Source organism: Rhinoderma darwinii, chromosome 2 (assembly GCF_050947455.1).
Source record: "Rhinoderma darwinii isolate aRhiDar2 chromosome 2, aRhiDar2.hap1, whole genome shotgun sequence".
Classification (NCBI taxonomy): Eukaryota; Metazoa; Chordata; class Amphibia; order Anura; family Rhinodermatidae; genus Rhinoderma; species Rhinoderma darwinii.
The window spans coordinates 261,469,367-261,482,653 of record NC_134688.1 but is presented as its reverse complement, the minus strand read 5'-3'; the positions used below and the strand labels follow the sequence as shown (position 1 = coordinate 261,482,653).

Below are 13,287 nucleotides of genomic sequence, written 5' to 3'. Positions count from 1 at the left end.
GTCTATGCTGTGAAGATACGAGATGTGCAGCAACTGAAACTACGGATACTGGAAGCCTGTGCTAGCATTTCTTCTGCGGTGTTGCTATCAGTGTGTGAAGAGTGGGAGAAGAGGGTTGCATTGACAATCCAGCACAATGGGCAGCACTTTGAACACATTTTATAAGTGGTCAGAAACTTGTAAATAACTCATGAAAGAATAAAGTAACGTTAAAACCAAGCACACCATTGTTTTTCTTGTGAAATTCTCGATAAGTTTGATGTGTCACATGACCCTCTTCCCATTGAAAAAACTAAAGTTGGATACAAAATGGCCGACTTCAAAATGGCCGCCATGGTCAACACCAAGCTTGAAAAGTTTCCCCCCTCCCATATACTAATGTGCCACAAACAGGAAGTTAATATCACCAACCATTCCCATTTTATTTAGGTGTATCCATCTAAATGGCCCACCCTGTAGTGGTATGAGGGCTGTTTTTTTTTTTATTTTTCTTTGTGGGACGAGCTGTAATTTTTATTGGCACCATTTTGGGGAACATGCGACTTTTTGATCAGCCGTTTTTTGTTTAGCGTGTGAACATACCCTAAAGGAGATGAATCAAAATAGATATTGGTGGACCCAACCTGATCAGTAAAACAAAGTGGCAGCAGTGCTAGGAAAGCATCATGGCACTTCATCTCTTGTTGGCTCTTCTTGGCTTTCTTTTGGAGGCTGCATGGTCAGCCCATTCTAGTCAAAATGTGGCCATGCAGCCTCCGAGAAAAGAAATAGAATAGAAATCGTTAAGGGTCTAACTGCTGAGATCCTCAGCAATTCGGGCATTGGTGTCATATAGAAATATGCCAAATGTCTGTGTGGAGACAACCCCATTAATTCTACAATATCTAGGTAGCTAGAGTTTCTGTTTTGCTTCCTACTCTTTGGTTTTAAATGTTTTGTTTTCTTTCTTTTTCTTTTGGCACCACAACCTAAAAGTCATAGTACATTAGCAACATTGACATGAACAATTACACACTGACTAAATAGCACATGTGTGGGCAGTGAATAGTTTAATTTTCCTCTATCCCCATCTGACTCAGATATCCTCCAGGGCTACTCAGCAAAGAAAACAGGGAGGGATATGAAACCAAACAAAATCCAAGCTCACCTACAATTCTAAACACTGACAGCTTAAGCTTTTAATGAAACCTGGATTCACGTCACCGAGGAGGAAGTGTCACTGGTACGTGTCAGCTGGGACAGAAAACACCTGTAGATTTCTTAAGGAAGGTGCACTAATCATGAAGATAGACCGAGATGCTCAGAACAAGCCCATTATTTGACAAGCACTGTAGTTAAAGGCTATGTACACCTTTGGAATAGATTTTTTTTATTTTTTTATTAAATCAATGTTTCTTGTGTTTTCAATCACTTTTCTAATTGATTTTTATGAAAAATGTTTTTAAATCTTACGATACAGCTTCTATGTATCCTCTATACATAGAAGCTGTATCGTTCTCTGTCAGCCGATTCCGTCAGTTCAGCTGAACTGGCGGAATCGGCTTAAAGACAACGATACAGCTTTAATAAAAGTAAATTAGAAAGCGGTTAAAAATACGAAAAAACATTGATTTAATAAAACAATTTAAAGTGTACATAGCCTTTAACCCCTTCCCGACATTTGTCGTATGGATACGTCATGGAAAGTCCGTGCTTCCCGCAAAATTCCATATCCATATGACAAATGGATGGCACGGGCTCAGAAGCTAAGTCCATGCCATCATCACCTGTATGTTACAGCTGACACCCTGCTGTAATGGCAGGAACCAAAGTTCGCTCCAATCCCTGCCATTAACCCCTTAAATGTAGCTATCAAAGGTAACAACTGCATTCAAGGTGTTTGAGGCAATTGCCACCCAGCGACGATATCGCTGAGGTGACGATGGATGCAATGACAACCGGAGGCCTAACACTGACCTCCTGGTCTGTCTAGCATGGAAGCCTCCTAGGAAGGCTTCCGGTAACGACGGGAAGATGGTGCTGGCTCAGAGGCTGAGCCCGCGTCATCAGCGGTGGGTATCAGCTGTATGTTACACCGGAGCTAGCTTTGATCCCTGCCATTAACCCCCCTTAGATGCAGCGTTTGCTGCATCTTAGTGGTTTGTAGCCAAATCGTCACCCCTGCGATCGCTGCGATGCGATCACACGGGTGCCGATGGCTGCTATGGCAACAGGAGGCCTAACAATGGCCTCCTGGTCTGCCATTAAGAAAGCCGATTAGGCCCCGTCCGGAGGCAGAGCCTAATCAGCTTGCTGTCAGTGAACGACTGACAGTTCTAATACATTGCGCTACATAGGTAGTGCAATGTATTAGAATATAAATCATACAGTTGGACCTTCAAGTCCCGTAGTGGGACTAAAAAACAAAAATGTAAAAAGGAGAAAAAAAGTTGTCAAAAATAAGTGTTTCAAGTAATAAAATAAAACACAATCACCCTTTTTCCCTCATCAAGTACTTTATTATTGATAAAAAAAAACAAAAACTTTACATATATTGTATCATCACGTCCGTAACGGCCAGAACTATAAAAATATTATGTTATTTATCCCGCACGGTGAACGCTGTAAAAAAAAAACAAAAAAAACAATGCCAGAATTGCTGTTTTTTTGGTAATCTTGCTGGTCCAAAAATTGGAATAAAAAGTCGCATGCATCCCAAAATGGTACCAATAAAAAACTATAGCTTGTTTTGCAAAAAACAAGCCCTCCTACAGCTCTGTTGATGAAAAAATGAAAACATTATGGTTCTCACAACCTCACGACAGAAAAAATGCATTCTTTTTCCAAAAGTAATTTTTTTGCGCAAAAAGTTGTAAAACATAAAAAAGTGCTATAAATTAGGTATCGCCGGAATTGTGCTGACCCGCAAAATAAAATTAAAATGTAATTTATAATGCATGGTGAACGCTGTACAAAAAAAAAATAGGCCTGAATTGCTGTTTTTTGGTCACCTTGCCTCCCAAAAAATAGGATAAAAAGTGATCAAAAAGTCGCATGTTCCCCAAAATGGTGCCAATAAAAATTACAGCTCGTTCCACAAAAGAAAAAAATCAGCCCTTATAGCACTACATCAAGGAAAAACAGCCTCTGATTTTCAGCCGTTTAGGGTATGTTCACACGATGAGAGGCATTTACGTGTGAAAAGACAGACTGTTAACAGCTGCCTCGTTTCACACGTAAATGCTCCTCCTCGCATTTTGCGAGCCGTCTGAGACGCTCGTAAATCTTGAGCTGTGCTTCATTCAAATTACGTGGCAAAGAAGTGCCCTGCACTTCTTTGCCGAGGCAGTCCATTTACGCGTCGTCGTTTGACAGCTGTCAAACGACGACGCGTAAATTACAGGTCGTCTGCACAGTACGTCGGCAAACCCATTCAAATGAATGGGCAGACGTTTGCCGACGTATTGTAGCCGTATTTTCAGACGTAAAACGAGGCATAATACGCCTCGTTTACGTCTGAAAATAGGTCGTGTGAACCCAGCCTTATGCATCAAGCGTTTTTTGATGCGATTTATTTATTTATTTATTTTTTTATGGCCATTTTTGGGGCTGTTTTTCTATTGAGAGTGACATGCACTTGTTTTTTACGGGGAGTTTTTTTACGCGCAGTTTACCCTAAAGGGTTTTCATGTGGATATTCCATCAATGTATGATCAGGGGGTTGGACTGTTAAGCCTCCCCTGAGTTGTGTTGCACCACAACCTTTATTCTTGTGATCGTGGTGGACCCAGCAATCGGACCTGCACCGATCACACAATGATAGCATATCCTTGGGATCAATGTAAAACCCCTATAAAGCAAATCCGCCAAGTTTTAAAAGTAGTGGTATCTGTTGAAAAAACATTAATGAAGTAAACATCCGTAGAAATACTGTTTATGTCAAAGCAGACCCACAATTTTTTCTCTATTCTTTTTGGGAGTGTCACCTTTGTTGTCTATGAGTCAAATTAATGGCAAAGTGTTTTGGCATCGTTTTACTGGAAAAACATATATGCAAGTAGGCATTTTTTCAAATAAAAGAAGTCACTGACGTAATGTAAAAATATTATATATTTTTTTTTTTGCAAGTCGTTTAACCTGAAATTTACCAAAAATATATATATATATTTTTTGAAGCGTTAAAAAACAAAAATGTATAGCTTTTCTTGGAGGGTAAAATATATGTAAAAGTATAGCTTCATAAGTGTGCACAGAAACTAAATATAAAGTAATGTTTGTTTGTCTGGGAAAGACCAGCGCCTCGTATGTGATTTGTGTGTTTTGCTTTTGTAACTCCGGTGGCGGGTGCTGCTCCTGCTGTGGTCCCTGCTGCCGGATCTCATTCCTACCTCGCTGGCAGTCTTGTCCTCCTGCCTTGCGTTTCTGCCGGCATCTTCAGCCCGCCTTCCCCCTGCTCGCAGACATAGTCTCCTAGAGCTAAGATCAAACTACCGTTGTCTCCTCTTTCGTTTTCTTCTGTCAGAGGAAGAGATGACCGGAAATCCAAATGGAAAGCATCGCTTCAATTGGAATTCTTATTGATTTCAATGGTAATTCTTTTATTTTAGTTGGATTTAGTTTGCCTCCTTTCAATAGGTTTCTGTTTTTTTTCATAGAAGCAAAAGGGCTACCAGCCTGTGTCCAGCTATCCGCAACTAGCCTGTGTCCAGCTATCCGCAACTAGCCTGCGTCCAGCTATCCGCAACTAGCCTGCGTCCAGCTATCCGCAGCTAGCCTGCGTCCAGCTATCCGCAGCTAGCCTGCGTCCAGCTATCCGCAGCTAGCCTGTGTCCAGCTATCCGCAGCTAGCCTGCGTCCAGCTATCCGCTGCTAGCCTGCGTCCAGCTATCCGCTGCCAGCCTGCATCCTGCTACCTGCTACCAGCTCATACCATGTTACTCACCATCAGTCTATCAGTCTGCATTCCGCTCCGCTGTCTATTGCCAGTCTGTATCCAACTACCTGAGATGCGGCTGAGGCTGAACCCTTAGTGTACTACATCATTGTATCCTGGTCTGCTGGCCCAGCCGCTCCTCTTACCGTGACCACCTCAAGATGTAGCAACCTGGTAGTCTCTCCAAGCGAAAACCAGATCCCTGCAGGGGGGTTAAAGGGTGAAGACCAGAGAGGCTACTTAGATAACACCCTTAGAGGTGGCCCTAAGTCAAACCAGCGGAGTACCACAGTGGGTCAAAAAGTGGATGTGAAGCCAACCAATTTCACCTATGATTTGGAATATTGTAATAATGCTTCATGCAGACATCACCTGTACTTCTGTGGAACATGTCGTTCATACGCAGTATACAAAATATAGTGAAGCAAACAAATATAAGAAACTGGTGAAAGATTATCTGTTAAAAAAACCTCCAGCCCTTATAATTTTGACAGTTAACAGTCTGATCTACTATCCACTTATTTATAGCAAAATGTTGTTATTTTCTGAAATATTTGTCCAACAATTTCAGAATCATGCAGTCGTGTTTTTCCTACTGGCTTTTCTAGACGGGAGTTTCAGTGCTTAGTGTTGCATGACTGTATGATGGAGGCTGCAGCATGAGTCTCCACACAGGAAGAGACATGGAGGCAGTACCATCTGTGCCTACATGATTTTATAGGTAAAAAAGATGTACTGATCCATCTAGCACGATACACTAAAACAGAAGCACAGAGGTGATGCTCACCTTGCTGTCACATGGTCTGCTGCAGGGCAATGGCAGCAATCCATTGTAAGGCCACATTCAGACGTCACATATGTGCTGCAGATTTTCATGCAAGCTCCGCAGCAAAAATCTGAAACAAGCTACAGTACAATACATGTGAATGGGGTTTTTAATACTCCATCCAGATTTATTATAAAACGTCCTGTGCGGAATTCAGGGCATTCTATGGATTTTTAAATCGGCAGTATGTTTATTATGGTGCGAAATTGCAGAGGATTTTATCCTTTGAAGTGCAGATTTGCAGCAAAAGCCATGGAGAAAAAACTCTGACGCATTGGAATTTACTCTTAAGTGCATATTCCTATATTAAAATATATATATATAATGCGAAGAAGCTACTATTCAAATTTTTGTGGAAAGGGGGAATTATATTCGATAGAAAAAGATTTTTCTGGAAAATGAACTAATACACATATTAGCAGATTAAAGGGAGTCTGACAAGAGATTTTAGGCTAACAAACATGATGGGACTCGGGCGGCACACACGGTCCTGTGCAAGAGCCCTTAGGGCTTGCATCAGGTTAAAAAATAACTTTTATTTTGCAATGTGCCGCATGCAAATTAGCTTTGCTGAGGTCCAACCACTCCCCTCCCCTCTGCAGTTGATTGACGGCCCTGATTGACTAACTTGCGGTGTCAGCCTAAATTCTCATGACGGACTCACTTTAAAGGGTTGTTAAGGACTAAAGAATGCACTAACTTTGTAATACACTGTGTGTTTTTTCATAACAATTTTTAATCTCATTTTATTGACTGTAAGGTAAAGAGTATAGTATAGCATATTTTTGAACAATAAGGAGAACATACAATAAATGTTGGCCAGACACTATATACATTTTCTGCTCTAGGTCCATTTTATAAGCTCTTATGCCATGGGGCACATCAAAAATGTTGCAACTTTTAAAAATGCTTATCAGAAAGACAACCTGCTGTATATTCTAACCCCGCTCTCCTAAATTACCAGGTTGTGTAAAAGTTGTTCTCAGGGAACATAGAATTAATGCCAAAGCAACAGCTGGGCTTGCCCATTATTTTGGTGGGCCCCTTTGCAGCTACATAGGCTAATTATATGATATATCCGGCCCTGAAACTTTTTATTTTTAATAGGTTAATACTGAAAATCTCAACAGTTGGGTGAGGTGATTTCTTTTTATTTTTGAAATGTGAAATGCGCGTATTGCTTTTGAAGCAAAATTTGACATGTAAATTCTTTTTCTATTTGTCAGAATGAAACTCCAGGCCCGGGATCGTACAATGTCGGAAAAGGACCAAATTCTGACAGTGTCTCATTATCAACTAAAGGGACAGGAGGATTTCCATCGAGGGTAAAATAAATCTGAAAAAATATAGATATACTAGTCAATGAATTAGAATATCATCAAAAAGTTAATTTATCACAGTAATTAAATTCAAAAAGTTTTATATAGATTCATTAGACACAGAGTGATCTATTATATAATATATGAGTTTCACTTTTTGAATTAAATTACTGAAATAAATTTACTTTTTGATGATATTCTAAGTCATTGAGAAGGACTAGTATATATTGAAATAATTAGAATATTTACTAATGTGAGATTGGTGGTCTGACCCCATAAACATTCACAATTCGCAAAACGAAAGTGCCACGAAGCTTGTTAGAGCACCATAACCCCTTCACTGCAGTACTCAACAAAGTGCCAGCTATGTGGCTGTGTCGGGTACTATGGCGCTCATCTTTCTGCTTATCGGTGGAGGTACCGAGGATTGAAGCCCCACTGATCACACATTAATGATCTAGCAGCAATTGAAGGCTTTCTTTTTGTGGTCATTATTTTGGGTGATGGTCTTCCAGTAATATGTAATCCATTGAAGAGTCAAATTTGCTTCATGTTATATTTACTTTTTCATATGGTGTAAAAATGTGTGTGTGTGTGTGGGGGGGAGGAGTGTCTTTATCATTTAATTTGTATTGTGGTAATTTTTTAAGGTCTAGAAATTGAAGCCGAAATTTGGGATTGGCATCCAGTTTATAGGCTAGCATATAAGCTGATGTCCGTAATATAAACTCGAACCTATAAACTACTGATACAGGAAAATGGCAGTAAAATGCATCAGGGCTAATAGGCGTTAGACCTGTAAGTACAATGTCTCATAAACATAGAAATTCTTTATGATTGAGGAACCATATAACCGAATAACAAGCAATGTAAATAAAGCACAAAGTTAACAAAGACATCTAATAACTTATTTGCATATTCACTGAGTCATATGATTTATGAATCAATAAATTGACATTTGACAGCTCCAAAACGATGAGATGCTTTCATCTATGTTGAAATGTTGTAGGTGGATCATAGCAGTGTATGAGTTATTTGTACAGGGGAACTTTTTTTATTTGTAAATCCAACGTCAAGAGGGTTTACTACTGCAGCCCGTCATCCTGGGATGATGTTTAGTCCCATATGATCGCTGCAGCCTCTGATTGGCTGCAGTGGTGACATGGAATGAAATGTCATCCTAGAAGGCCGGACTGGACGAAGAAGCACAGAATGATTGTTTTTTTCCGGTGGAATCGCAGCTTTTCCACTGCAAAAAACGCAACTGCTATTTGTTGCGGGTTTTACCTCCCCATTGAATTCAATAGGGAAAACCCGCACCGCAGGTCAATTTCTGAGCGTTTTTCCCCCGCTCATCATTTATGCAGCGTCTGGATGAGATCTGTTAAAAGCTCATCCACTCTGCTGCTACTATATTATGCTGCAGATTTTCCACAATGAAATCCGTTGCTGTATTTACACTATGTGTGAACTTGCCCTAAGGCCGGATTTACACGATCGTGTGCGCGCGCAAAAAATGCTGCGTTTTGCGCGCGCAAAAGGTACTTAACAGCTCTGTGTGTCAGCCGCGTATGATGCATGGATGCGTGATTTTCGCGCAGCCGCCATCATTATGACACTCTGTTTGTATGTTTGTAAATAGAAAATCACGTGGTTCTTTTCTGTTTTCATTCATAGTTTTTACTGCTGTTGTGCGAATCACGCGCATCACACGAAAGTGCTTCCGTGTGCTGCGTGTGAATTTCACGCACCCATTAACTTCAATGGGTGCGTGATGCGCGAACAACGCACAAATATAGGACATGTCGTGAGTTTTACGCAGCGAACACACGCTGCGTGAAACTCACGGACAGTCTGCACGGCCCCATAGACTAACATAGGTCCGTGCGAGGCGTGTGAAAATCACATGCGTTGCACGGACGTATATCACGTTCATCTGAATAAGCCCTAAGGCTCCGTTCACACACACAGCGTTTTGCTGCGTTTCTCATGGTGCTTTTATTGGCGTTTTTTTATTTGCAGTTTTGTGGTGCGTTTCTTTGTGCAGTCACATGTTGCATTAAAGTCTAGTAAAATATAAAAATCACTACATACACTGCATTTTAAGTAAAGTTTCTATTATTACCCCCTTAAGGACATGCTATTATGTCGCTGTAGTTAAGGACTTAATGCAACACAACGTATAGGTATATTACAGCTGACAACCTGCTGCAAGGCCAGGACTGGAGCTAGGCTCTGATCTGCCCGAATAACCCCTTAAATGCAGCACTCAAAAGCGAGCACTGCATCCATGGGGTTTACTAGCCGATCGGCACCCCGCGATGCAATTGCAGGGTTCCGATGGCTGCTTTGACAGACCGGAGGCCTAACATTGGCCTCCGGTTTGTCAAGTATGGAAGCCTGTTAGGTCCCGCCCTTGGCGGGGCTTAAAAGGCTTCCGGATGCAGAAACAAGATGAGCCTGCGCCATTAGCCGCTGGTGTCAGCAGTATGTTACAGCTGGCACCCAGCTGTAATGACAGTGAATGGAGCTATCTCCGATCTCTGCCATTAACCCCTTAGATGCCTCGATCAAAATCGATCGCAGCTTCTTAGTGGTTTGAAGCTGTTTAGCATCGCCGTGATGTGATCGCAGGGGTGCCGATCATTGCTATGGCAACCGGAGGCCTAACAACAGCCCTCTGGTCTGCCATGTACGGAAGCCCATTAGGCCTGATAGGTATAAGCACTAAGGGTAGGGCCACACGGAGCGGCCCTGACACGGTCACAACGTGGCTAACAACTGCGCGCAGGCCTTCAAGTCCCCTAAAAAAAGTTAAAGGGTAACTAAACGTTTGAAAAACTTCTGACATGTTATCGTGACATGTCAGAAGTTTTAACTGGTGGGGTCCGAGCACGGGGACCCCCACCAATTGCTAAAACGAAGCAGCAGAAGCGCTCGGGTGAGCGCTCACCCGCTTCGTGTCTGTTTGGCTTTTTCCTGAAATCAATGTATCAGAGTACGGACTCAATACAAAGTCTATGAGCCCGTACTCCGATACATCGGCTTTCTGGAAAATGGCAAATAGACACGAAACGGCTGAGCGCTCACATGAGTGCTTCCGCCGCTTTGTTTTTGCGATTAGTGGGGGTCTCAGTGCTCGGACCCTCACCAATCCAAACTTCTGACATGTGACTATGACATGTCAAAAGTTTGTGAAATGTTTAGTTACCCTTTAAAAAGAAAAAAAATTTGGATAAAAGTTTAAAGTGAAAAAAAAAAAACCACTGCCTTTTTTCCTATAATAAGACTTTTATTATAGGAAAAAAATGAAACCGTTAAAAAAAGTACACATATTTGGTATCAACGCGTCTATAACGACCAAAAGTATAAAACTACAATGTTTTGTTTTTTTTCCGCACTGTGAACACTGTGAAAAAAATGAATAAAAAACAATTCCAGAATCGCTATTTTTTTGGTCACCACTCCTCCAAAAACATAGACTGAAAAGTGATCAAAAAGTCGAATGTACCAAAAAACCTACAAAACGTCCCGCAAAAAACAAGCCATCACGCAGCTTATTTGACTAAAAAATAAAAAAGTTATGGCTCCCAGAATATGGTGACACAAAAAAAATTATTTAATAAAAAAAGTGATTTTATTGTGCAAACACTGCAAAACATAAAAAAAAACTATATACATATAATATTGCCATAATTATATTGACACGCAGAATAAAGTAAAAATGTCATTTATAGCGCATGGTGAACACTGTAAGACAAAAGAATAAAAAATATTGCCAGAATTGATGGTTTTTGGTCACCTTGCTTTCCAAAAATGGAATAAAAAGTGGTCAAAAAGTCCCATGTACCCCAAAACTGTACTAATGAAAAGTACGGATTGTCCCGCAAGAAATAAGCCCTCACACAGCTCCGGTGGAGACCCAAAAAAAAAGTTCTGGCTTTCAGAATATGGTGACACAAAATGTGCAGTGTTCCAAAAGCAGATAAGATTTGGCACCATTTATTAGTGCGACACTAGCCGCACGCCTGTGGGTTATTATTTATTTACAGCATTATTATACCCTCTTATTATGCCCTGATGTACCCCGCACAGCCTACATATGCCCCCACATTATAAACTGAAATACCAGCAAAACCCCAAACAGAACTACTACCAAGCTAAATCTGCGCTCCAAAAGCCAAATGGCTCTCCCTCTCTTCTGAGCCCTACAGTGTCCCCAAACAGCAGTTTATGTCCACATAAATGGCATCGCAATACCAGGGAGAACCCGCTTAACAGTTTATGAGATATTTGTCTTCAGTGGCACCAACTGGGCACAACATATTGTGCACTAAAATTGCATATCGGTTGAAAATTGCATTAATTTGTAATGAAAAAACAGGTGGAGGTCAAAATGCTCACTACACTACAACCCTTAACATGCCCTAAGGGGTGTAGTTTACAAAATAGGGGTCACTACTTGGGGGTTTGTTTTACTATTTGACCTCCGAGCCCTGCAATTGTGGGCCAATGATGTGAAAATCCCCAAAATAGGCCTCAAATGCGCATGTTGCTTTTCAATTCTGAGCCTTGTCATTTGTCCAGGCAAATTATAAATTCCTTGAGGGGTGTAGTTTCTAAAATGGGGTCACTTCTTGGGGGCTTCCACTGTACTCTGGTACCTCAGGGTTTTGAAATGCGACATGGCGCCCAAAAACAAACTCTGCAAAATATGCATGCCAAATAGCACTCCGGCTTTCTGAACCCTGCCATGTGTCCAAACAGCAGTTTATGAGTACATATGGGGTATTGCCGTAATCGGGAGTAGTTGTTTTTCAAATGTTGAGGTGCTTTTTCTCCTTTATTCCTTGTAAATTGAAAATTTCCACGTTTCCGTTTTCACTGCATAATTCTACTTAATTCAGCATAAAACCTGTGGGGTCAAAATGCTCACTAAATCACTCGATAAATTCCTTCAGGGATGTAGTTTCCAAAATGGGGTAACTTTTGGGGGATTTCCACTGCTTTAGTCCCGCAGGGTATTTGCAAATTCGACATGACACCCGAAAACCAAACCAGCAAAATCTGCATGTCAAGTAGCGCTCCTTTCCTTCTGAGCCCTGTCGTGTGTCCAAACAGCAGTCTATGACCACATGTGAGGTATTGCTGTTGGGCGGCTTTTTCTCCTTTATCCCTTGTGAAAATGAAAAAATGCACCCTTTATTGTAAAAATTTTGATATTTATTTTCACAGCATAATTTCACTAAATTAAGCAAAAAAACCTGTGGGGTGAAAAATGTTCACTATACCCCACAATAAATTCCTTCAGGGGTGTAGTTTCCCAAATGGAGTCACTTTTAGGGTGTTTCCACTGATTTGGTCCCCACAAAGGGCTTTGCAAATGTGACATTGCGACGCAAAGCACTGCAGCAAAAATTGGCTCCAAAAGCCAAATAGTGCTCCTTCCTTTGTAAACCCTGCTGTGTGCCACATATGGGGTATTGCCCTGCTCAGAAAAGTTTGATTTATAAATGTTGGGGTGCTTATTCTCCTTAATCTAATGTGAAAATGGAAAAATCTGAGCTAAAACTAGCTTTTATTAGAAAAATACTTTTGATTTTCATTTTCACGGCCTAAATCCACTATATTCAGCAAAAAAATCTGTGGGGTCAAAATGCTCACTATACCCCTCGATAACTTCCTTGAGGGCTGTTATTTCCCCAGTGGGATCACTTGTGATGGTTACCCCTGTTTTGTTCCTTCAGGGCCTTTGCAAATGCGACATGACACCCGAAAACCATTCCAGCAAAACTTGAGCTCCAAAAGCCGAATAGTTATCCTTCCCTTCTGAGCCCTGCTGTGGGCTTAAAGAGGCTCTGTCACCAGATTATCAAATTCCTATCTCCTATTGAATGTGATGGGCGCTGCAATGTAGATAACAGTTTTTTCTTTTGAAAAACGATCATTTTTGCCCAAGTTATGAGCAATTTTATATTTATGCAAATGAGCTTTTCAATAGACAACTGGGCGTGTTTTCTCATTTTACCAACTGGGCGTGTATTGTGTTTTTACCAACTGGGCGTTGTGAATAGAAGTGTATGACGCTGACGAATCAACATCATACACTTCTCATCGTTCCCACCCAGCTTCTTTCACAGCAGACACAGAGTGACGTCACCCACAGGTCCTTCAACCTTGTCGTCTGACAAAGAAGATACATCGGCTCCAGGCGTCCAAAAGGTTAATAT

The 13,287-nt window shown here is 41.1% G+C and overlaps 1 protein-coding gene across 2 annotated transcripts in view; it reads left to right on the top strand.

Moving 5' to 3' along the window:
• STPG1 (sperm tail PG-rich repeat containing 1) overlaps positions 1-13,287 on the top strand; it is a 110,913-nt gene that overhangs the window by 24,569 nt on the left and 73,057 nt on the right. For both annotated transcript variants that reach the window (XM_075853210.1, XM_075853209.1), the window contains exon 3: positions 6,965-7,063. In XM_075853210.1, coding sequence (XP_075709325.1) covers positions 6,965-7,063 — 99 coding nt within the window. The remainder of the gene's footprint in view (positions 1-6,964; positions 7,064-13,287) is intronic.